Source organism: Lithobates pipiens, unplaced genomic scaffold (assembly GCF_037356315.1).
Source record: "Lithobates pipiens isolate NorthernLeopardFrog02 unplaced genomic scaffold, aLitPip1_a1.2 Scaffold_25, whole genome shotgun sequence".
NCBI classification, from domain to species: Eukaryota; Metazoa; Chordata; class Amphibia; order Anura; family Ranidae; genus Lithobates; species Lithobates pipiens.
The window spans coordinates 174,956,175-174,981,110 of NW_027507787.1; the positions used below are offsets into that span (position 1 = coordinate 174,956,175).

A 24,936-nucleotide genomic window follows, 5' to 3' on the forward strand; every position below is an offset into this window, starting at 1 on the left:
CCCTGGATGGTCAGAGTATCACGGACCTATATGCACTTGAGCACTTTATGGATCACTTTTGTATCAATATTTATATTTTATGAAATGTGTGTCTATTCACGCTATATGATGTTGTAAGCTGTATGATTAAAGGCACATCACTTTAGTTAACAATTTAGTTTTTTAGGTTTTTTTTGCAGGTTCAGCAGATCATTAAGGGGATAATGCAGCACATGATTTATTTATCGATCTTTGAATCTCACATGTTAATATGGAACGTGATTAGTGCTAGTAGCTGTCATCACACTATTATAAGATAGGGGATTTTTGATTTGGTAGCTGTCTCATACTGGTTGCTGGAAGTTCAACATGGCACCTCATTGCCAATAACTCTAAGGATCTGAAAAAATAATTGTTGCTCTACGTAAAGATGGCCTAGGCTATAAGAAGATTGCCAAGACCCTGAAACTGAGCTGCAGCACAGTGGCCGAGACCATACAGTGGTTTAACAGAACAGGTTCCCCTCAGAACAGGCCTTGCCATGGTCAACCAAAGAAGTTGTGTGCACATGCTTAGCGTCATATCCAGAGATTGTCATTGGGAAATAGATGTATGAGTGCTGCCAGCATTGCTGCAGAGTTTGAAGGGAGGGAGTCAGCTTGTCAGTGCTCAGACCATACTCTGCACACTGCATCAAATTGGTCTGCATGTCTGTTGTCCCAGAGGGAAGCCTCTTCTAACGATGATGCACAAGAAAGCCCGCAAACAGCTTGCTGAAGACAAGCAGACTAAGAACATGGATTACTGGAACAGTGTCCTGTGGTCTGATGAGACCAAGATAAACTTATTTGGTTCAGATGGTGTCAAGCGTGTGTGGCGGCAACCAGGTGAAGAGTACAAAGACAAGTGTGTCTTGTCTACAGTCAAGCATGGTGGTGGGAGTGTTATGGTCTGGGGCTGCATGAGTGCTGCCGGCACTGGGGAGATACAGTTCATCGAAGGAATCATGAATACCAACGTGTACTGTGAGATACAAAGCAGAGCATGATACCCTCCCTCCGGAGACTGGGCCGCAGGGCAGTATTCCAACATGATAATGACCACAAACACACCTCCAAGACGACCACTGCCTTGCTAAAAATCTGAAGTAAAGGTGATGGACTAGCCAAGCGTGTTTCCAGACCTAAACCCTATTGAGCATCTGTGGGGCATCCTCAAACGGAAGGTGGAGGAGTGCAAGGTCTCTAACATCCACCAGCTCTGTGATGTCGTCATGGAGGAGTGGAAGAGGACTCCAGTGGCAACCTGTGAAGCTCTGGTGAACTCCATGACCAAGAGGGTTAAGGCAGTGCACGAAAATAAAGGTGGCCACACAAAATTTTGACAGTTTAGGGCCAATTTGGACATTTTCACTCACGGGTGTACTCACTTTTGTTGACATTAATGGCTTTGTGTTGCGTTATTTTGAGGGGACAGCAAATTTACACTGTTATACAAACTGTACACTCACTACTTTACATTGTAGCAAAGTGTAATTTCAGGTGTGAAGAAATGCTGTAAAAATAAGAATGCTTTCAGAAATATATATTTTAATTATTTATTTTTTATCAATTTACAAAATGCCAGTAAATGAACAGAAGAAAAATCAAAATTAAATCAATATTTGGTCTGACGACCCCTTGGCTTCAAACCAGCATGAATTCTTCTAGGTACACACAGTGCTTGTGCACACAGTTTTTGAAGGAACTTGGCAGGTAGATTGTTCTAAACATCTTGGCGAATTAATTAAACAAAAAGTGCGCTGTCTCCCAAATTTCCTAGAAAAACCAACTGTCCAAAATATGACTGAATAAAAAAATCACATATACAACACACTCAATTCACAAATATAAGCTGATCCTAGATAACTGTTTCTCAACTCTAGTCCTCAAGGCGTCCCAACAGGTCATGTTTTCAGTCTTCCCATTATTTTGCACAGGTTTCACTGTCTTAGTAGTTACCAAAGCCATTTCATCTGAAAACATGACCTGTTGGGGTGCCTTGAGGACTGGAGTTGAGAAACACTGGCTTAGATAATCATAAAATAGGAAATTCATTTAGTTGTGGAAAAGCACAAAAAGTAAAGTCCATGTGTTAAAGTGCTGAGAAAAAGTGAAAAAGTGCTGTTGTGCTTTGCTGTAAACAATCAAAGGTGCTCCAAAAGTGCCAGTGAGGTAATGCAGCCTTCGAACAGACTAAAATGATCTCAGATTAGAGATCATAAGAGAGCTCATGAGAGAAAGATCATGGGAGAGAGAGAGAGAGAGAGAGAGAGGGGGGGGGAGAGAGAGGGAGAGAGAGAGCGAGAGAGAGAGAGAGAGGTCGGACCACATCCATAGACAAGAATAGGGAAAAATGATTTTCACGGTTTCCATTCTTAAGGCTCCATGCACACTGGACGTTAAAAAAATGTTATAAAAATGCCAGTAGCTTTGCAGTGAGTCTTTTAACCTTTTTTTAAACGTTTTTGCAATAGAGTTTACTAGCATTTTTCTGCGTTAGCGTTTTTTAGCGTATTTTTAAATTATTTTTTTTTTCAATGGATCAAAAACGTTTAAAAAAAAAACGCTGGTGCAAGGATGTCCTCTGTCCCCTTTGATATTCACCCTGGTGATAGAACCCTTGGCCAGGGCGATTATCCCAAAACCCAAATGTTAAAGGATACCAGAAGGGAGAGGAAGAATTTAAACTGAGTTTATATGTACTCATGGTCCTATCAGACCCAATCTTATCGCTTCCTAACTTCCTTTCCACCTTAAATGATTTCCACTCTATATCTGGTCTAGGAGTAAATCTCACAAAATGCTCAGCCCTTTCAATTAGTATTCCACAACACACCTTAACGACTCTCAAGGACTCTTTTGGTATTGCACTTTCCGATAGCACCCTTCAATACCTAGGAATACGCTTGGCCCCCTCCCTACAGGCTATGTATAACGCCAACTACCCACAAGCTTTCTCTAAAGTCAAACAATGGTTACGCCTTTGGTTATCATTCCCTATATCCTTGTTAGGAAGGGTTACGGCCATTAAAATGTCTACCGTATTTGCCGGCGTATAAGACGACCCGGCATATAAGACGACCCCCTAAAAACCTGCACAGTTAAAATGTTTTGCCCGTACTCACCGTTTAAGACGACCCCCGATTCCGAGGCTTCCGACGCTTCATATCCCTCTTCTTCTTCGTTCTTGTTGGAGCCATTTCCTTCTTCCTTCTGGTGCTGGAGCCAATCACGGCGAGCAATGTATTCTATTAATGAATACAAAGCCTGCTGGGATTGGCGGAGGCTGTTACATCATCAGCCCGCGCCTCACTCTCAAAGCCAATCGGAGCAGGCTACTGTGTGTAGCCTGCTCGGATTGGCAGAGATTGCTGCTCCAATCCGAGCAGGCTCTGTATTCATTTGAATACATCGCTCACTGGGATTGGTTCAGTGGTATATACTGTATGTAGCCGAAGCTACATACAGTATTACGGGACAGCCAGAAGGCATCCCAGCAGCGGACCCGGCGTATAAGACGACCCCTCCTTTTTGCTCAGTTTTTTTAAGTGTAAAAGGTCGTCTTATACGCCGGCAAATACGGTATACTCCCTAAACTTCTGTACTTTTTTTTTAGAACCCTCCCTATCTATGTATCTCCCCAAACTATTGAACTAATCCAAAGGGCAATCAATAAATTTATTTGGAAAAACAATCCACCGAGATATGGCAAATTAATCACTCATAGACCACTATCACAAGGTGGGTTGGGTCTTCCAGGCCTGCTGTGGAGGTCCAGGGCAAGGCCTGGGGAATTAAGCACTCTAAATAGCATTGTTAGCCAAACTATACATTTCTGGAATTTATACCAACTGAAATTTAAACTAAGATAAATCAGACCCCCCCTTAGCCTCCTTTCTAGGAGATATAAAATTCCCTCCAGCATACAAATCACCTGACAAATTCATCTGGTGGGAGGAAAAGAAACTCACCACACTGAAGGCTCTAACCCAAGGGACATACTTTTGCACCTTTGCATTTCTCCAGGAACAACATAATATCCCATGGTCTAAGTTCTTTAAATACCTCCAAATAAGGCACTTCTACAAAGTTATATGCTCGCTGAACGCTAACCCTAGACTCTCTCAATTTGAAACAGTCTGCCATAATTCACATAGAGAGAAAGGAATTATCTCCTTATTGTTTGGATACCTTAATGACCTGCACTTACCTGAGATATCTTCAGCCATGGCCCACTGGGAATCAGACATAGGCCAAGAATTCTCCCCAGAGGATTGGGTTAGAAATGCTAGAAAACTTGCATAAATGCTCATGCTCTATTTCAATCAAAGAAACTGTTGTGAAACTCCATACTAGCTGGTACTTCACTCCAGATAGAGTGCATCGATTCTACCCCGGGATTCCCAATACCTGCTTTAGGGGTTGTCAGACCACGGGAACCTTACTCCACACTTTCTGGAGTTGTCCCCATCTAAAAAATATATGGGACCAGGCAGCCAATAAGGTGGCACAGATTTTGGGATCCCTGATTACTTTAACAGCGCCAATGTGCTTACTCTATCCCAATACCAAATATCCCCCCCACGAACCAAAAATTAATTAACACCCTATTCGGTGCTATACTATAGGCTATAGCCTTAAACTGGCGTTCACACTCAGTGCCTTCGGCTCAAATACTTCAACGCATGTAAAACGCATGTAAAACTCATGGAGCGAACCCACCATACAATAATGGACACGATGCAGATATTCCATAGGAAATGGTCCGCTGGTCCACATAACGCATCCTAGAATAAACTGGGGCAGTGTGTTCGTGATATAATCTTTTATTTCCCCCGGCTTTCTATAATCCCTCCCTGGGAAACATGGAACTGCCTCTGGGCCTAGTTTTGATTAACTTAGGGCACTACAGAAATTATTTATTATATACGATTTTAGTACCTATCTCAACATACCTCAGACATCTCTGTTGGTTTTTATCTCATCTTTATTTTCCTGTATTATTTTCACGTTATGTTCTTTTGTTATATTCTTATGGATAAATTGTAATGAGATGTACCCTAATTTGGCACCCATTTCCGGTAAAGGTACTCAAATATACATTTCAACATGATTTTATTAGGACTATATGTAATGTCTACCATTTTGGGGTGCATCCCTCACCTGTTCCTTTCTTTTTTTGGTTTGTTATGTATCGTCTTTCTACACACCATTAAAAACGTTTGTATTAAACAAAATTTAAAAACCGCTGGTGAGCCCTGTTTTTGAGTGTTTATCGACATTTATCAGCATTTATGAGCGTTTGGAGTTTTTTGTGTTTAGAAAAACAACTTCTAAACGCGATTCTATGGCGTTCAGAAAACAGCCCATAAACTTAACTGCTGATAAACATCCAAAAAGTCCATGTGTGCATGGACACATAGGATAACAGAGTGGAGGTTATGGGCTGTTAAAAAAACGCCCCAAAACGGTCGTTTATGAGCTTCGGTGTGCATGGAGCCTAACCCCAAGAAAGTCAGTACTCAGAAGTTAAAACAAAAACATTCTTTTAGAAGACTGGCACCTTGAAATTCCTTTTTTCCCTATTTTTGCTATTTTCATATGTCTATGAATGTGGTCCCATGTCAGTAAACTGTAATTCATGTTTTTTATATATATATATATATATATATATATATATATACGCACACACATATGTAAAACAGTGGTGTCAAATCCAAAGCCTGTGCACTTTTCACAAAGTTCACCAAGTAAAGTACACTGTCCCATATTGTGTGTACCTTCTACAACAGCCAAGGAAGATCCATGGCAATAAAGTTGCTAACCATGTATATCACCATTAGATTCATGTAGCCTACTACTGTTAGAAGACCATTTACGCTTCTAAAATTTTACCCGTCATTTCATACCAGTCTGCATTTTGTCTTTAATTTGTAAACACATTCTCATTCTATTCCTAATTCGGGTCATGCTTTGACTCCTTTGTAAGGACCTTGAGTGAAATCCTGGTGATCTCATTAAGGAGAACCTTTCAGAAAGAACCATCTGTGCGTTTGAAACCAGTGCACCACGAGCGCCTCATCTACCTACTGAATACAACATCATTTGTATGCAAGAAGAATAAAGCAGCTTAGCATTTTGATTTTTTTTAGGGGCACGAGGTTATCGCTGGGTCACAGTTACTTAACATTCCATTACTTGATACCAACACTCCCCCCTTCTGAGTTAGGAGCACAGCTAGAGGCACGCAACAGAGGCAACGGAGGACACAGAACAAACCAAACAACAGGCTTCACCACTGAGCTAAACACCCCACAGATTAGCCAATATAACAAAGGTTCACAAGCACTGCTGAACAACACAATTTATGGAACAGCAATAAAAAATTGCTTACAGAAGACAAACCAATCCCACTGAAGTACATGGCAGAATTCCTAGACACCTACCTAGACACCAGTACAACCTTGGGTAAAACACAAGATTTTCTGATGAATTTAGAGAAAAAAGCCATTTACTAGTCTCTACTTTTTGTTTACAGAGGCAGAGTTTGAAAAAAAAAAAAAGTTTTGTAGCAGGAAACAAAGAGCTATCTCACTGAACATCCTGCCTTTATGGCTTGTGGACACCAACTAATGTAGTTCAGGATAAAAATAAAAAAAGACACAAAAAAATGCTAACAAATTGATCATAGAATTCATAAAATCATAGAATGGCAACAAATTGTTTTTAATAAACCACTTTAAATAACCACTTTACCCTATTTGGCCAAAATAATTTTCTCCAGTTTAAAGAAATTTAAAATGTAAACTTAAAAGTAGCCATGAAAAAAATAGAAAACAGGCTAGTGAATAAAGTGGTGAAACACCACCGCACATTCAATAAAATAATTCTCCAGTTTCTCTCCATTGAAAATAATAGATCGCACATTTTTAAGCGTGGCATAAAACATTTAAAATTTTGGAGGTGATAGCAGGGTAAGTAATCTTGTTAATCATCAATAGGTGTTATCCATTAGGAAAATGTATTTTACCAAGATAATAATGTATAAAAAACATGTGAAATACTAATGAAATGTTTTATTACACACATCACAAAAGATTGAAATAAGTCAAATCATTCCTAAGTTAAATGTAAAAGCAAATTCAATTTTAAAGTTCTTTCAAACAACATTCGTCAAGTTATCAATATACTGAGGGTTTTCGTATGAATTTGTTTGTTCAAAAATCTACTAGTGGTGAAAGGTCTGGGGATTAAAACATATCCAGAGCAACTTCAGGAACTTAATATGTACAGTCTGGCGGAAAGAAGGGAAAAGGGAGACAGGGAGACATGATTAAAACCTACATTAATACATCAAGGGGGGTGAAGAAGGTTCAGGAGGGCAGTTTTTTCAATATGAAACCAAAATCAAGAGCATGGGGACATAACCTCAAACTAACTGATGGAACGTTCAAAACTAACCTTAGAAAGTATTATTTTACTGAAAGGGTAGTTAAAGCTTGGAATAAACTTCCAGCAAAGCCAGTCAACTGTAAATCGCTTCAAACATGCTTAGGACAAACATACACTATATTATCTAAAGTATTGGGAAGCCTGGCTCGCAGTCTCCGCTCGAATTCATCCCAAAGGTGTTCTATCGGGATGAGATCAGAATGCTTTGTGCACTGGTTGGCAGTCATGTTGGAACAGGAAGGAGCCATCCCCAAACTGCTCCCACAAAGTTGGGAGCATGAAATTGTACAAAATATCTTGGTATGCTGACGCCTTAAGAGTTCCCTTCACTGGAACAAAGGAGCCAAGCCCAACCCCTGAAAAGCAACCCCACACCCTAATTCCCCATCCACCAAATGATTTGGACCAGTGCACAAAGCAAGGTCCATAAAGACATGGATGAGTGAGTTTGGGGTAGAAGAACGTGACTGGCCTGCACAGAGTCCTGAACTAAACCCAATAGAACACCTTTGGGATGAATTAGAATGCAGACTGCGAGCCTGGCCTTCTCGTCCACATTAGTGCCAAAATAAATGGGCAGACTCAAAGTACTACTCAGTCTTTTTCCTGCTGTTACTTTTTTGTTTCTATGTTTCTAGTGTATGGCCAACTTAACACTTGTTAATTTATTTTACTTCCGGATAGAATAGAGAAGACTAAGCCCTAGTACACACGGTCGGACATTCCGACGGAAAATGCCAGATCGGACTGTGTTGACGGATAATCCGACTGTGTGTGGGCTCCATCGGACTGTTTCCATCGGAATATCCGACCAACAGAGTTTTAGAGCTGGGCTATAAAATTTTCTAACATGATCCGATTGGACTTTGTCCGATCGTTTGTGGAGAATTCCGATCGGACAAAGTGCCACGCATGCTCAGATCAAATTCCTAGACCAAAGCTATTGGCTACTAGCCTGAATGTAGTCCTGTCGTAACGAAATAACGTCATCACGTTCTGAACGATCGGATTTTCCGACAACTTTGTCCGACAGTGTGTATGCAAAACCAGTTTCGGACAAAATCCGACGGATGTGGTTGTCGGAATGTCCAACCGTGTGTACAAAGGCTTAGAGAATCTAACTTTTTTTTTTTACTAATGTATGTCCTGAAAGGGGATATTTCTCTGTTCCTTTCCTGATGACCACTGTATCTGTACATGAAGTGAGAGGAAACAGGCAACAATAAAAGCCCCTCAAATGTGCCAATCTTTACCCACTCTACTGAAAAGCTGTTTTATTGCTGTATATTCCCCCACTGGAGAGATTTTATCTCATCCTATGTCTCAGCCCCCTACTTTATGTAAAACGAAAAAAATTTGGCTGGATACATACTTTAAGAGTCCATGCACATTGGGCTTAAAAAATGTTGCTTCCACAGAAGTTTGGATTTTTTACTCCTGCCTATAGAGGCAGCTCAATGTTATCCTATGTGTCCATGCACATTAGGGCGTTTAGAGGCATATTTTAAGAGGAGAGTTTAGAAACCCATCGAAAGTGCGTTTCAGAGAGGGGTTTTCAGGCAGAACAAAAATGCTAAACGTTCATAAATGCGCCTAAACGTGGCATTTAGGAGCAATCAGAATTTTCAAGTGTACATTGATTATAATGAATAATGAGCAGAGGGGAAAGTTTTGGGAAAAAACACCTATAAAAGCAAACGCCCATAAACTCTCCTAAATGCTTGTGCAATACGAGCTACTATGAGAATTTTTTTCTGATGCTTTTTCTGCCAGATGTTCTGGCATTTTTTTCTGCTCCTAGTATGCATGGACCCTAAAGAGCCTTATTTACTAAAGCATGATTTCATTAAACTTCGAACGACCAATGTGCAGAAGAATTAAAGAAAAAAAAAATTCTTTCACATGATTGGATGTTTGGCACAAAAACACAAGCTCACTTCACATTTTAGTAAATCACCCCCTAGTATTGGACTTCTCTATGCTATATTTCTTCCTTTAGAAAAAGACAAGACAGCACAAGATTTACACTGTGTACATCTTCACCGAGACAGACGTGATTTGTACAATATCACGGCATAATGTTCCCTTGCTTTGGCCACGATACAGTATATCAAACCAGTCAAAGTTGAAGGCTCTGCATTAGAAATTTGCTTTTCTCTACTAAACTCGGACTTCTTCATCATTATGACACAACTATAAAATTTTATTACCAGAAAACAGGTCTAAGAAGATTTACTGCACTTGGGAAGATCCTGGACTAATCAGAGGAGTCTGAACTGAGAAGCAAAGGGAGACTATTAACAGAGGAAGGTGAAGTAATAAAGCTCAATAAAAAAACAGCTAAAGGTCAGTTTTGCTTTTTTATGGCAGGACAGAAGCAAAAAACAAGTGATTAAATTCAAATAAGTCAATTAGAGAGTGTCAGAAACAATTTGGCAGCTATAGCTGGTCATCACACTGCCAGAGCAGCAAATGTGCATATAGGGTAAGGTAAATATGGAGCACCAGGTAAACAGCTAGCCGAGTGTGACCAGGATTAGTGGGGCAAAGATAAAAAGTCCAATAGTCCAACAAGTGTCCTAAGGAGAAAAGTCCATATGACCAGTATCAGTGTCGGCAGCCAGCTGTTAGAGCAGGAGACGCTATATGCAATGAGAGAGGAAGAGAGAGCGGAACTACTCTGAGTGTAGCATTTTAATTAAAAAGCATCAAATTTATTAGGTCATATTAAACCCACATTTGAGTAGAAATAGGTAAGCATGTGTAAGCTCTACCACGCCCCCTGTCCATCAAGGCTGACTTGCTCACTGCTTGTTGTGCTGATCTCCTACAGCCTCGGAACTTCAAAGACCAACGGAGCGGCCGGAACTGCTGATCACCCCTGCCCAGCTGGACAGAAAGGATTCCCGCAGACTTATTACACACATGCTTACCTATTTCTACTCAAATGTGAGCAGAATATGACCTAATAAATTTGATGCTTTTTTAACTAAAATGCTACACTCAGAGTGGTGCCGCTCTCTCTTCCTCTCCAAATGTTCATACAGTCACAGCTGCACGATTACTATTGAAGGAACCCACAGACATCAGGTGATCACCTGAGCTGAGAGATTCTGGTTGGTTAAGGTGTTGATTGTTAGATCCATGGGAACCATAAATCTAGAGCTAGACCATTCACAAGGTAACCAATATATGAGCCTAGGGTCTAGTAGATGTCTAGGGAATGCAGCTATAATCTTTATTCTTCTGCAGTGAACCAGGTGAATAGTGCAGTTGTTAAAAGCTGTGTCCTTGACTGTCATTTCACAAGAAATGGTGCATTTATAGGCAGTTGAAGTCTGATGGGGCCGGCAATGCTAGTACAGAAAATGCCAATGGCGCAGCATTTGTCTATGGGTACCTGCAGAAGACAGTCCCAACTGATCATTCTTGGTGGGGTGCCTAATGCAGTTTTTATCAGTGACAATCAAAGGTATGGAGACCAGAGCTGCTAACTTGCCTAGGTTTCATTTCTGCAGGGTACCAGTCAAACAATTCCTGGGGAATAGGTGATCTCTGGTTTTATTTTTGGACAATTACTACTGTTATCCTCAGATGAGGCCAACAAAGGTAGTCTGCAAACATGTATAGTTAAGGAATTCATCTTCGCATGGTTATGTTCCAAATTTTACAAAAATGGTTGCTTGATGGTCAGATAATGCTGGACTGTCCTTCTGCCATCTTAGGTCTATGTTTTAAGGAATTTTAAGACCACTGTTTTAGGTCCAGGCGGGTTTTATGATGTTCTCTACATATGCCTTTGTGACCCCAATTCATACATCTTTAGCTGCAAAGTTCAGGCCCCTGTATGATTATTTTCTGCAAGCTGGCTGATTGTCAAGGAAACCCACCAAAAGTGTTAATTTTTATGTCAAATTTTTCAATTAAGTTTTCGTCATAGTTGTTTTAGTCATATTTTAGTAAACTAAAATCTCCAGAACATTTTAGTTGACTAAAATCTTCAGTATCATTAAAAAAACGAAAAAAAAAAAACATTGCATTTTGACCACTGTTCATTTTGACGTCAAAATTTCAATTTCGTTTTAGTCATAGTCTTTTGGCTGAAATGTCTTTTCTGTTTTAGTCATATTTTACTAATTTGAACTGAAACTGAAATGTATTTTTGTTTTGTTTTTTATCACTGAAAATATGCACTAAAAAATAAATAGCTACCCTTTAATAAAAATAAATAAATGAGCAGAAGTGGGCCATGAATATTTCTGGAATAGGGACAAGCAGTTTGGTGTAAAACATATAATTACATTTATTTCACCCAATCCAGAGGCCTGGCAATCATCCTGGGTGCTTAGTTAATGTGCTCCAGAAGTGGTTATGTAAAATGATGGTATACACCGAAGGTAAACTTAACCTCTTATGGACCGCCCCACGAAGAAATACTGACTACCTGTACGTGATTTTGTGCACTGCATCTTGGAAGCACGCATGCCACCGGTAACCCGCTCCCACTGTAATTGGACACAGCTGGAGCCAATTAGCGGATCTGGCAGGCCCAATGTCTGCCGGGACCAGCCAATCATTTTCAGGAGAGGCAGAACGGCGGTCTGCATATATAAACAAGGCAGACCGCCATTCATTGAGAGGGGAAGAAGGAGATCTTGTGTTTCTGCTAAGCACGAATCTCTGTCTTCCAACAGTCAAAGCACCACCCCCCCCCCCCCCCGCCCCACAGTTAGACATAGTTTAAAGCATTTGTTTACCAGCATTTCATATTCCTAATATGTGCCTGTTGTACCATGTACTTGGATGAAAAAGTATCCTGTTCTCTTTGTATTGCTTTCTTTGTGTGAAATCCCTGGCATTCCTGCCAGTCCCTCTGCTTTCCTAATAAAAACTGAGCAAACTAAGCAGGAGAGCACACTGTGGTCAGTTCTCTAGCTATGCCTGTTCTCCTCCAATGATCAGACTTGTCCTGACACCCCTCCCCCCATGCACAGCCTTACACTGTGAAGATCAGTGTACTGTTGCTTCTCCTCCCCCAGCTCTTATGCAGCTGAGAACAGAGGGAATGCATCACCCTTAGAAGAAAGGGGGAAAAAGGTATTTATAATTTTTTTTGTTATATCCATACACAGATGTTTGCCTTTCATTTCTATTTAAATAGAATGGGTTGTTTTACAAGGTGATCACTTTAAGGCCTATTTTAAAATTCCTATACTTTCATTTAAAAAAGTCTGACTGTTTTATTATAGATGACTGTGGGCTAATACATATTTTGGTTCATTGATCTCTGCATTTTCTATAATGTTAAATGTACATGGACTGCGACAATTCATATCGCCTATTTCAGGCCTACCTCAGAACCAATGGGTATTTGGGCACCCATCGTACACTAAATGATAAATTATGACAGTGATGAACTGCATAGCCAAATATATGGTCAGGCTTCTCGCAGTACTTACTATGAAGTCCAGATGTAAGGCAAACAGCTTGACCCTTACATTTAGTCATGCACTACGTTATACTGTGGGCTGTGAGGCTACTCTTAAAACACTAACTAGACCAGGGATGTCCAACCTTTTGACCTTCGTGGGCCACATTGGAAGAAGAGGAATTGTCTTGGGCCATACATAAAATACACCAACAAGGAGGATATCTGATGAGCAGAAAAAGTCGAGCAGATCATACATTAACGATCAATGATATAGATAATTTACCAATCTGAGTAATAAAACTTCATTTTTTTATATTTTTTATTATAAAAATAAAAGAAGGCAATATAAAACTAGTGCACATCAATATCTGGTTCGATGGATGTAGTAACAATTCTCAATGAATTCTCAAGGTGCTCATCAGATATTTAGATTTTCTAATTTTGCCCTTCGTGTGCTCCATCCTTGAAAATAGTTGCTCACAAAAAAAGCTGCTGCTGTCATGAATAAAGCATGATTGTGAAGCGTGGGAGATTCCTCTTTGGGAAGACAAAACTTTTAAAAGTCCAGTAAAGAGACACTCAATTTTTTCTTCGGCCACATGTGTTCGCCAAGTGTAAATTCATTTTTACAAACAATTCCCCCCACAAAATCTCACTGAACATTGGCTTATTTCTTTGTTTAGGACATGAAAATTGAAGTTTCTAAAACAGATTCAATTGTTTCGCTAATCCTTGGTGTTCAAGTGTTTCAAATAATTGACAAGTTACTTACTAAAACGGAATAGATGTGAAGACATCGATACACAGGTGTAAAGTCAACCAAATCCTGGACACTCAGGACCTGCTGAAAATAGAAGAAGTATACCATGTATTGAAGAAAAGTAGAGAATTTATTAACTTACAATTTATTTTGCTTTATTTTGTATGCATTACGCACAGTTGTATTAACTAATGGTTACTGTCTACTTAGCACAAGTATACCCAAGAATGTGACACCATAAATACCATTCAAGCAGCCCTGATGTGTTGATTTAGTAGTAAAGAAAGTATAGCAGTGCCAAAGTTTCATAGGAGTCAAACAGCCAGAAATATCCACAGAACTACTTATCTGGTAAAACGGAGGTCCCCAAACCCCGGGCCGCAGACCAATGCTGGTCTGCTGCCTGTTTGCAGTCAGGCTGCGAGGGCTTCACTGCCAGAGGCAGAAAGATAACATAATCTCTCACCACCCCTGCCCTGCATCACCACTGTTCTGTCCTCACAGCTACAATGTCGGAGGTGTGGCGGGCGGGCATAATCTCTAACCTCCCACCCTGAAGCACTGCTATTCCACCCTGACTCAGAACCCACCACTGCACCGAGGCATCTGGTGGGTGGCAGGCGAAATGTCAAGTGATAATCCACATCTGGTGTGTGGCAGGCAATGTGGCAAGTGACAATCTGCATCTGGTGGCAGGTGACATGGCAAGTGGCAATCTGCATCTGGTGGGTGGCAGGCAATGTGGCAAGTGACAATCCATATGTGGTGGCAGGTAACGTGGCAAGTGACAATGTCCACTGGTGGGTAGCAGGTGATGTGGCAATTGACAATCTGCATCTGGTGGCAGGCAATGTGGCAAGTGACAATCCGCATCTGGTGGCAGGTGACGTGACAACTGACAATCCGCATCTGGTGGGTGTCAGGCGAAGCAGCAAGTGACAAGCTGCATCTGAAGGCAGGCGACTGTGGCAAGTGACACGCTCAGGGCTCCCATTGATTCTGCATTGAACTATTTAATTTCATATTACAATGTAATAATAGAAATAACGCACTTCAATTATCCTGACACCATATCAACCATGGTGATGTAATGATTAAAGCGCTAACACTAGTCAGTGCCCCGACAAATTGGCTGCAAAAATTTGCATACCCCTTTGACTTGCAGAGCTTTTGCTGTAGACTCACCACTGCAACTTTGCTTTTGCTAGAGACTTGCCATGCAAATTTGCTACACATTGGAAAAGTACTTGTGCTTCAAGTGCTCTGCAAGTGTACAACTTGCCAGTGAAAATGTACAGTAAGTTAGTGTTACTAAACTTAAAATAGTAAAATCAGCCTGTATATGCATGCTTGTTATACTCACTGTGGAACCTAAGGGGTTCATCGTCTGCGTTGTGTAAAAAGCCTGTTTGATCCCATGTTCTCTGATCCTCCCCTTGTTCCACTGTCCCCAATCCATCTCCTGATAGCACAGAAGCTAGGGGGAACTCTGCACATGCTCAGTTTGGTGTGTATTGCTAGAAAGTTGTTTTTTAGGGGAAAGCATGTGGTCAGCACAGGGCCAATCAGCACTGTCCAGACATGGTGTCAGGAGTCCTGCAGCCTTATAGGACAGTCAGAGGAGAATGAAAACTCCTCCTACAAGCTTTAACCAGACACTGATGAAAGTCACAAGACTGCTTTAACTGCTGATTGAGCAATTTATACTTACTAAAACTATTGCATTTCCATGTTCTGTGTACTGTGGGAGATCAGCTATAATGAATGCAGGCTCCTGGATTTAGTAACACTTTAACAAGATTTACAATTCAAAACTGCCACAAATTTTTGGTAAGTTATTCTTGCTGTCTGAGCATGGCTGGTAAATCGAATAAAAGGCTGCACTACTAATCAGCAAAAAGGATTAGTCACTGTGCTTAGTCACCAACTACCCCCGTTCAAGCCACTTTTTCCATTATCAGAGAAAAAAACTATACCTCTTCTTCTGTTTCCTCATCTTCCAGCATTGGGCTTTTTGATTTCAGTTCATTTTCATCTTCAGAACCATGGCCATTTATGATGTACATAGGCTTTCTATAGGAGACATTGGTTTGCCTGTGTAGGGCGGCATGGAATGTTTTCTGCTGTTGTGCCTGGGTTTAACAGAAAAAGTGGCAAACTAAATAAATAGAGAAAACAAAAATTCTCACAAATGTTAACACAAAAATTGTAAGGACTCCAGTTTTACCAACAGGCAGCGTAGAATATTTACTTTATTTATTTTTTAGGTACTTATATAGTGTCGTCAATTTATGCAGTGCTTTACATGAATAATAGCTAGTAGTTGTTAGATACTTCCAACTAGACATGTTCTGCAGTGTTAAAGACATTTCTCAATTCTAATGATTGTCATCAAATCGTAAGATATACTACAGCAATTGGAAAACTGTTAGACCGAATTAACTTAGCATAAGTTGTTCAATTGTGTGGTGTGAGGTAACTACTGTGATGGGATTCCAAAAGACATACCGTATTTATCGGCGTATAACACGCACCCCAAGTTTAGGAGGGAATTTAAAAGAAAAAAACTTTTAGGAGGGAAGTTTAAGGAAGAAAAACAAAAATTTAAATGCCCATCAATGCAGCCTTATCAGTGTCATTTGCAGCCTTGCATTGCAGCCTTGTCAGTCATTTGCAGCCTTGTCAGCGGTTTTTAGCCTTGCATTGCAGCCTTCCTTGCAGCCTTGTCAGTCATTTGTAGCCTTGTCAGCACATTGCAGCTTTGTCAGTCATTTGCAGCCTTGTCAGTCATTTGTAGACTTGTCAGTCATTTGCAGCCTTGTCAGCGTATTGCAGCCTTGTCAGTCATTTGCAGCCTTGTCAGTCCATTGCAGCCTTGTCAGTGTGTTTGCCGTTTAAAAATGGCGCTGCCGAGATACAGAGCGGATGTCCTGTGTATCTCGGCGGCGTTCGGTAGTTCTCGGCCATTCTCGGCGGCTTTTGGGTATTTTCGGCCACACTCGGCCGTTCTCTGCAGCTTTCGGCTTTCCGAGTGCGGCCGAAAATACCGGGAAGCCGCAGAGAACGGCAGAAACGGGTAGCAACAGCGGGGGATCGGCGTATAACACGCACCCCCGATTTCCCCCGGATTTTATGGGGAAAAAAGTGCGTGTGTGTATATATATATATATATATATATATATATATGCCGATAAATACTGTAGTTAAAAAGGGGAGAGAGAGGAGAAAAAAAGGGGGGTGGGAGGTAGTTTAGTTTATATTTCAGCTGGCTTAATTAAAGGGAAAACAGGTCTTGGTCAAAGCCCACCAGAAGCAAGATGCCCAAGGTCACCAGATGGCTTAGAACCCCTTAACTTTTACTCAGTTAACTTCACATGGATCTTTTTGTATAGAAGATAATTATTAATCCTTGATTTGGCTTCACTGAAGAATAGCATAGGCGATTGTCACACCTTTGCAACTGTTTGTTTCGCTGCTGTGAAATATGTAGCAGTTTAAAAGTGTTTTTGTTTACTCCTGGTGGGCTTAAGGTTTAACAGTGTGTACTGGGCTACAAAAGGGATGGTCGTCTCAGATAGGTCTGAGATCATCCGGTATATAGCAGTCCAAAAGTGGTTTAAAACAGAACACAACCACCAGGTGTGGGGAAAAGAGTCAACCTGTCCACAGGTACAAAAGAAATGGGGAGAGGACCCTGGATTGTGGCAAGCCACTCTAGGGGGACAAGATACCTGCAATGTATTTTTTTATAAGTTCTTTTATTTTTAGGTGAAAGGAGTTTCCTTTGATATGCATGTTATGTCAAAGTAACTTGGCAAATTTTTCAATCAATTCTGTACCTTTGAAAACTCTAATTGGCTCTTAATTCTAATCAGCTTTAACTAACTTTTTCCTTTTCTTCTCATTTATTTGTTTTCTGTCTTTTTCATTTCAATTTTTTATTCCTTTATTTATATTTAAACTTTTTTTTCACATTTTGTTTGCTCCTTTTTTGTAATGACGCACATTCAAAAGTGTAAATTGTATTCTATTATTCGTACTAATCATAATGACCATAAAATTACATATACAGATTCTGGCACATAGCAAGGTAAGGTAGCTTACTTTTTTTTTTATCTACAGTAGAATTAATTGTTTCAAAAGACTGGTCAAATTAGAGAAAATCTTGTATTGCTTTTTCTTTAAAGATATGTTAACATACATTGAATATTTGTCCCATAAAAAACATGTATAGGTAATACTTTGTTTTGTTAAGTAATGACAAGCTTGTCCATATGGCTGTTTTAATGAAAGCCCAGTCTAGGTAGCAATAAGCCCCTCAGATGCTCTTTGACTTTAGTTCAATTTAGATCGGTTTGTTGTTAGCGTCTTAGCTGGTGGTCACATTAGTACTTAAAAATTTTGGGCTACAATGGTAATGACAAACACATAGCCTAAAACAATAAATATCAACATAAAATGTCTTCAACATTATAGAGCAAGTCTAGTTGATTGTAACAACTGCTAGCAATACCATGACCTGGATAAACAAGAACCTTTACAGAAAGCATCAAATATTACTATTAAAAACTAAAAAATCTACACATAGTGGAAAGATGATTTTTGCCATCTGTATAGGAAGACATTCTTTAAGTTAAGAGTCCAATAAGGGATGAGTCACTCCTCGGACTAATTCACTTGTGTGTATATATTTCAGTAGAATGGGGTACACATTATGAGAAAAACTTAAGAAAAATTCTGTACGAGGAGCGATCATTCGACGTTCGTATAGTGTGTACACAACTTTCGACATCCCATTCAGACTTTTCAAACAAAAGTTTCCAAAGGGAGAAACTCGTATGTTACCAGAACTAATGATTTTCATTTAATGCGTACTGTTTTTATAAAGACAAATGAGATACGAAAGACTGCGCATGATCAGAAACAATAAACAAGTCAAGCAAAAACAAAAGCCTATGTCGGACGAGAATTTTCGTACAATTAGTACCATCCTCGGTTTCGACTTGTGTGAAAAATTGAGGAAAACTGAAGGATTGTTCGCCCGATTTTCTTATAGTGTGTACCCAGCTGAAGGCTATTTAAATAGTAGGCTTTCTTTGAACACAAGCCCCATGATAGAACAGCTGACACAAAACTCGTACTTGCTTCATGGCGGTCTCTCCTATTTTGTCAGAGTGTTTCCTGATACTTTCTAGGAAGTCTTTCAGACCAGACATGGAGATGTCCTTGATTTCTTCTCGTAACTTAGGGAGGTTCTCAGCCATAATCTGGCAGAAACGATACTGGGAGACTTTGGGGAGGTAAACGTGTTCTAGTTGGTTCATTGTCTTTAGAGCAGAGTAATACCTGTGAGTAGAAAATTACATTATGGATCAGTAAGTCTGTAAACACACATTATATGGCTTTTTTTAATGCAAGTCACCAGCCCATACTATGAATTTCATAAGGCTCTATTTACATTTACGTGTGTGTAGAAATGAATAGAACCTGTTCACTTTGCAAAGTAAATTGTTAGTTGCTTAGCTTACTGAATAAGATAAAGCTAAGTAAAAATGTATTTTGTAAAGTAAACCCAGTCATGTGCAAGCTAGCTTCCCCTCATACATTTAGCTAAGTAGAAATTTACTCTGTGATCAAGTGAATTTTCATTTTGCAAGCATGAGACTTTTCAGTAAAGACAAACAATTGATTGATGTACATTACCATGCAAACCATATATCACAAGCATTTTTAAGTGGTATACTACATCCCTATCAGTACCTTCAGGCTACATTCACACTTGAGCTGAGCTTTTTCAATTGAACTCTATGGGGACAAAAATGCTCAAATCTTTCTGAGAAGTAGCTCATGTAAACTTTTTTTAGCGACAGGCGTTTTGCTACAGGTGAGAAAACTCTTAAACAAGGTGCATTAAAATGAATGGGACTTTGCTTGTTGAGAGTTTCTGAGCATCGAGCTTTGAGCTGAAAAACGCTCAAGTGTGAACAGGGTCTTAAAGCTGAACTGTGGGGAAAGTAAAATTGCAATTGGGCTACCTCTACACCTCAAGGGTTAAAAGCTTGTTTATCTAGAGGCCTGGAAAAAGCAGTTTTACTTACCTGATCCCAGCTCCTGCAGCCTTCTCCGTGCTACAACAACGGTCCCTGAAGCCTCCTTCTTCCTTATTATCCGATAGCTGTATGCCCTTTGACATCTTCATGACCAATGCAGAACTTAAAGCCCTACATGGGACGTGAGGACGCAGAGGAGCAGTCCACCACCGGAGTATAGGAAGTGTCATCTGCCAGGGGATTGGAGAATCAGGTAAGTACAATTGCTTTAAACTAATATTTAACCTTTGACGTGAGGGACAGCCCCTCTGCAACGGAGGATTTTTACTTTTCCCGGAGCTGCACTACACCAGAAAATAAAGTGCAGGAACACAGCATGGAAAGTCTCCTGCCTTAAAATGTGTGTTTTTCTGCACTAGTACTATCACAAGAGACTATACAACAGCTGCACATAATGCGGTTTATTTACAAAAGGCAAACCAGTGCAGTTCCAACTCTACAAGAGCAGTTTCTAAAGAGCTTATTAAATGAGAAGCTCTTGACATTTCCATCATCCAATCATGTGCAAGCAAAAATGCTAATTTTTTATTTTGCTTGCATGTGATTGGATATTCTTTGCAAAGTGAAGCTTTGCCTCATTTACTAAACTCTGGTGCAACTGCACTTACAAAGTGCACAGTCTGTATGTCTTTAGTAAATACCAATGCACACAAGTGAGGTTACAGCACAATGTTCGTAGCAGGATCAGGGAAACTAGTGACAGCAAAAGTAGCAGGCAAAGGTAACTCAAGGTAAGTTGGGTAACGTATTCAACCAATTATAGTATCTCCCATAATTTGCAGAAAATTGGGCACTTTGAATAAACAAGCAAGGCAATGTTTAAAATGAGCGAAACAGACCTTACAACTTATATAGGAGATATGTTTTTCCCTTTGTCAGTTGTCCTCATATTACTTTTTAGCACCGTACTAGAAACTCCCAGCATGCAAATTGCAATGTTTGTTGTTTTGCTCAGCACAGAGCTGTAGCTGCGGTTAATAGGATCACACTGGCAAGACATTAAAATAAATAACGTGGTCAGCGAAGGAGTGAATTGTGTAGGATGGCGTAAGCTGTAAATTAGAATGCTACAGATGAGTTTCAGGACTTCTTTCATCCAATTTCTAAAAGAGCAGCTTCACATGGCGTGACCTCTCGGGAGATAATTCCATAACGGCATTAAAATCATATAAACGGTTTTATTCAAATTATATAAATCAGCTTATCGCAACACTGTTGGTTCATCTGGAAGGTTTTTCCAATGCAGTTACTGAAATCAGAATTAGCATAATCCAACTTAAACCCATTCTTGAGCCCCTTGCTAATTATATATATCTCCAGCTCAAGGCCTTGCCCTTTCAACATCTGCTCTGATGGGAGCTTTGAGACTTTTTTAATTTGTAGGTCATTTGCAGGTCAGGATTTATGTTGTATTGCTTGCATTTGGCATTTTATAGACAGAAAATTGCCATGTAGTACTCAGCCTTAGAATAATGCGTCTACAATGGATATGAAAAAGCGGCTGATCTCATGGAAGGGAACAGGAAGAAGGTGTGCCAATATTAAGGAGACAACATCATATTAACACGCAAAAACATTTGGTGTATAGTTAAGGACTATATAGAAGAATATAGTTATGGTCTAGAAAGGAGAATATGGCATAGATTTCTGAAACTCGTGTGCAAGGTTTGTGTTGAGCCAAATAATTCTCTACAGATAAGGTGTTGGCTAGACTCCACCAACGAATGAAGGCTAGAGGGTCATGCAGGGCTCGCTTTTGTGAACAATTCATGCAAACAAAGAGCATCAAGCACTGGTGAAACAAAGTGGAAGTTTAGTCAGAAAATTAAGTCCCAATGGATCACTTCAAGCTGCCTGCTTTTGCAGGTATAGCTGTGTAAAACATTACAAATAATAGCCTATACCAGGGATATGCAATTGGTGGACCTCCAGCTGTTGCAGAACTACAAGTCCCATGAGGCATAGCAAGACTCTGACCGCCACAAGCATGACACCCAGAGGCAGAAGCATGATGGGACTTGTAGTTCTGCAACAGCTGGAGGTCCACTAATTGCATATCCCTGGCCTACACTGTTTAACTGCTTTCGGACCAGCTGCGGCAGTTTTACTGCAGCAGGTTGGCTCCGCTGCGCAAAATCATGTTAATGTACGTGATATTGCGAGGCTCGCGTGCCCGCTGAGGAAGAACGGGGAAATGCTGATGTAAACAAGCATTTCACCGTTCTGCCTAATGACACTGTCACTGATCACAGCTCCCTGTAATCGGGAGCGGTGATCAGTGTTGTGTCACACACAGCCGCTCCCCCCCCCCCCCCCACAGTTAGAATCACTCCCTAGGACACACTTAACCCCTGCAGTGCCCCTCCTAGTTAACCCCTTCACCGGCAGTCACATTTACACAGTAATCAGTGCATTTTTAATCGCACTGATCGCTGTATAAATGTGAATGGTCCCAAAATAGAGCCAAAAGTGTCGCGGTCACGATAAAAATCGATGAATCACTGCCATTACTAGTAAAAAAAAAATTATAAAAATGCAATATAACTATCCCCTATTTTGTAGACGCTATAACTTTTGCGCAAACCAATCAATAAACGCTTATTGTGATTTTTTTTTTACCAAAAATACGTAGAAGAATACGTATCGGCCTAAACTGACTAAAAAAAATGTTTTTTTATATATTTTTTGGGGATATTTATTATAGCAAAAAGTAAAAAAAAATGTGTTTTTTCAAAATTGTCACTCTTTTTTTGATTATAGCGCAAAAAATAAAAACCGCAGAGGTAATCAAATACCGTCAAAAGAAAGATATATTTGTGGGGGAAGAAAGGACGTCAATTTTGTTTGGGAACCACGTCACACGACTGCGCAATTGTCAGTTAGAGCAATGCAGTGCCGAATCACAAAAAGCGCTCTGGTCTTTGGACAGCCAAATGCTTTGGGGCTTAAGTGGTTAAAGTCCAATAATACACTGTCTCACCCTGCTCTACACATGCTCAGTTGCTCTCTATTCTTTGCACTGTGCCTAAAATAAGAACCACTAGAGGCAAATCTGCTGACAGCTTTAACCACTTCCATACCAGCCTATTCTGACACTACTCTCCTACATGTAAAAATCTTATTTTTTTTTTCTAGAAAATTTATCAGAACCCCCAAACATTATGTATGTTTTTTAGCAGAAAATAAAATGGGAGTTGTTGCAACTTTTTATGTCACACAGTATTTGCGCAGCAATTTTTCAAACTTTTTTTTTTGGGGGGGGGGGGAGTAGTTTTATGAATAAAAAAAAAAAACTAGCTCAGTTTTTTTGTATAATGTGAAAGATGATGTTACGTCTAACATGTCACGCTTTAAAATTGTGCAGACTCGTGTTATGGAGCCAAACCTCGGTACCCTAAAAATCTCCGTAGGCAACACTTTAAATTGTTTTATAGGTTATCAGTTTAGAGTTACAGAGGGGATCCTGGAATAGAATTGTTGCTCTTGCTCTAACATTCACAGTGATACCTCACATGTGTGGTTTGAACGCCGTTTTACATATGTATTCGCTTCTGCATGCGAGCACACAGGGACGGGGGACGCTTTTAATATTTTTCTATTGTTTATTGTATTTTTATTTTACACTTTCCCTTTACATTTTTTTTTTTTAGCACTGTAAACAACCCTTGTAATAGGAATAGGGCATGACAGGTCATATTTATGGAGAGATGTGGGGGTCTATAATTCTCCACATCTCACTTCTGGACAGGAGAGACTGAGAAAAAAAACAAAAAAAAAGGATCTCGGCCTTTCTAGCTGAGTACACGGCAGTGTTTACATCTGCTGGGCTGGACGTCACCATCATAACGTTGCGCCTGGGCCTTCGAAGGTCATAGAGACTGCCAGGGATGATCTGGTCCTTGTTATTCTCTATGGTAAAATTCCGCTGCCAACGGATCCCTTCTCTGGCTCGCCGATCACACAGGTGGGCCAGTAGAAGCACAGCCGATATGATTGTTCTTAAAGTGCAGGGAATCACCAGCAGAAAAGAATGACATCTGAATGATGCCTGCAGCTGCAGGAATCATTCAGATATCCCCACTCAAAGTCCAGGACATCATATGACGGCATGGGCAGGAAGTGGTTAAGATTTACTGATGTTGAAGCCATAACCCTTTCTCATGAAAGTGGTCCAAATGGTTCATTGGATCGCATACAGAAGCAGCGGGAGGAGTCTCACCCCCAATACCCCTTAAACAACACCCCACCCCCCAGTGTTTCTCAAGCTAACCGTTTTAACCCGAGAAACGATCCAACACGTCGCGCGGCTGGAAATAGTGGTAACCAGAGACCATCTCTGATCGATAAATAATAAATAAATAAGAAAAAAAAAAGCAAAAGCATATGTAAGTCACAGACGCATATGTAATCGGTGTTCGCACCACAGATGTAAGGTATTGCCACGAACGTTAGAGCAAGAGTAATAATTGTAGCACTAGACCTCTGTAACGCTAAACAGGTAACCTGTAATGCCGCGTACACACGGTCGAACTGTTTGACGTACTTAGTCCATCATACAATCCGACGGACAATCCGGCGTACTTTCCACTGAACGGACTTGACCACACACGGATACACAAACAGTCCGACGAAAGCTTGCGTGATGACGTACAGCACGTACGACGGGACTAGAAATAGGAAGTCCAAGACACAGCAAAGCCCTGTAAATCATGCGCCATTCTTAGTCCGTCGGACTAGCATACTGACGACCGTATTGTCCACTGAAACCAAAGTACGACGGACAGATTTTTGGAAAAACCGAAATTCTTAGTACTCCGGACTGCACGCTGAAAAAGTCCGCTGAAGCCCACACACGAGCGGGTTGTCCGCTGAAATGTGTTTCAACGGACTAAGTACGTCAAACAGTTCGACCGTGTGTACGCGGCATAAGAGTTTTTAAAGCGTCACCTATGGAGCTTTTTAAATATCGGAGTTTGTCTCCATTCCACGGGTGCAAATTTTAAAGTGTGACATGTTAGGTATCTATTTACTCAACGTAACATCATCTTTTATATTTTACAAAAAATTGGGTTATGTATTGTGTTTACTTGCATTAAAATTCAAAAAAGTGTATTTTTTACAACAAAATACTGTGTGATATAAAAAATTGCAACGACTGTCATT

General features: G+C 40.3%; 1 protein-coding gene across 7 annotated transcripts in view; it reads right to left on the reverse strand.

Moving 5' to 3' along the window:
- Positions 1-24,936, reverse strand: part of EXOC6 (exocyst complex component 6) — a 458,527-nt gene that overhangs the window by 248,872 nt on the left and 184,719 nt on the right. For 4 of the 7 annotated variants that reach the window (XM_077455211.1, XM_077455209.1, XM_077455214.1 and 1 more), the window contains exons 6-8: positions 18,805-19,009; positions 15,640-15,795; positions 13,676-13,744 (exon numbers count right to left, since the gene is read on the reverse strand). In XM_077455211.1, the coding sequence (XP_077311337.1) occupies positions 13,676-13,744; positions 15,640-15,795; positions 18,805-19,009 (430 nt within the window). Of the gene's footprint in view, positions 1-13,675; positions 13,748-15,639; positions 15,796-18,804; positions 19,010-24,936 lie in introns of all 7 variants that reach the window. The other 3 variants (XM_077455210.1, XM_077455207.1, XM_077455212.1) reach the window with 1 other exon arrangement.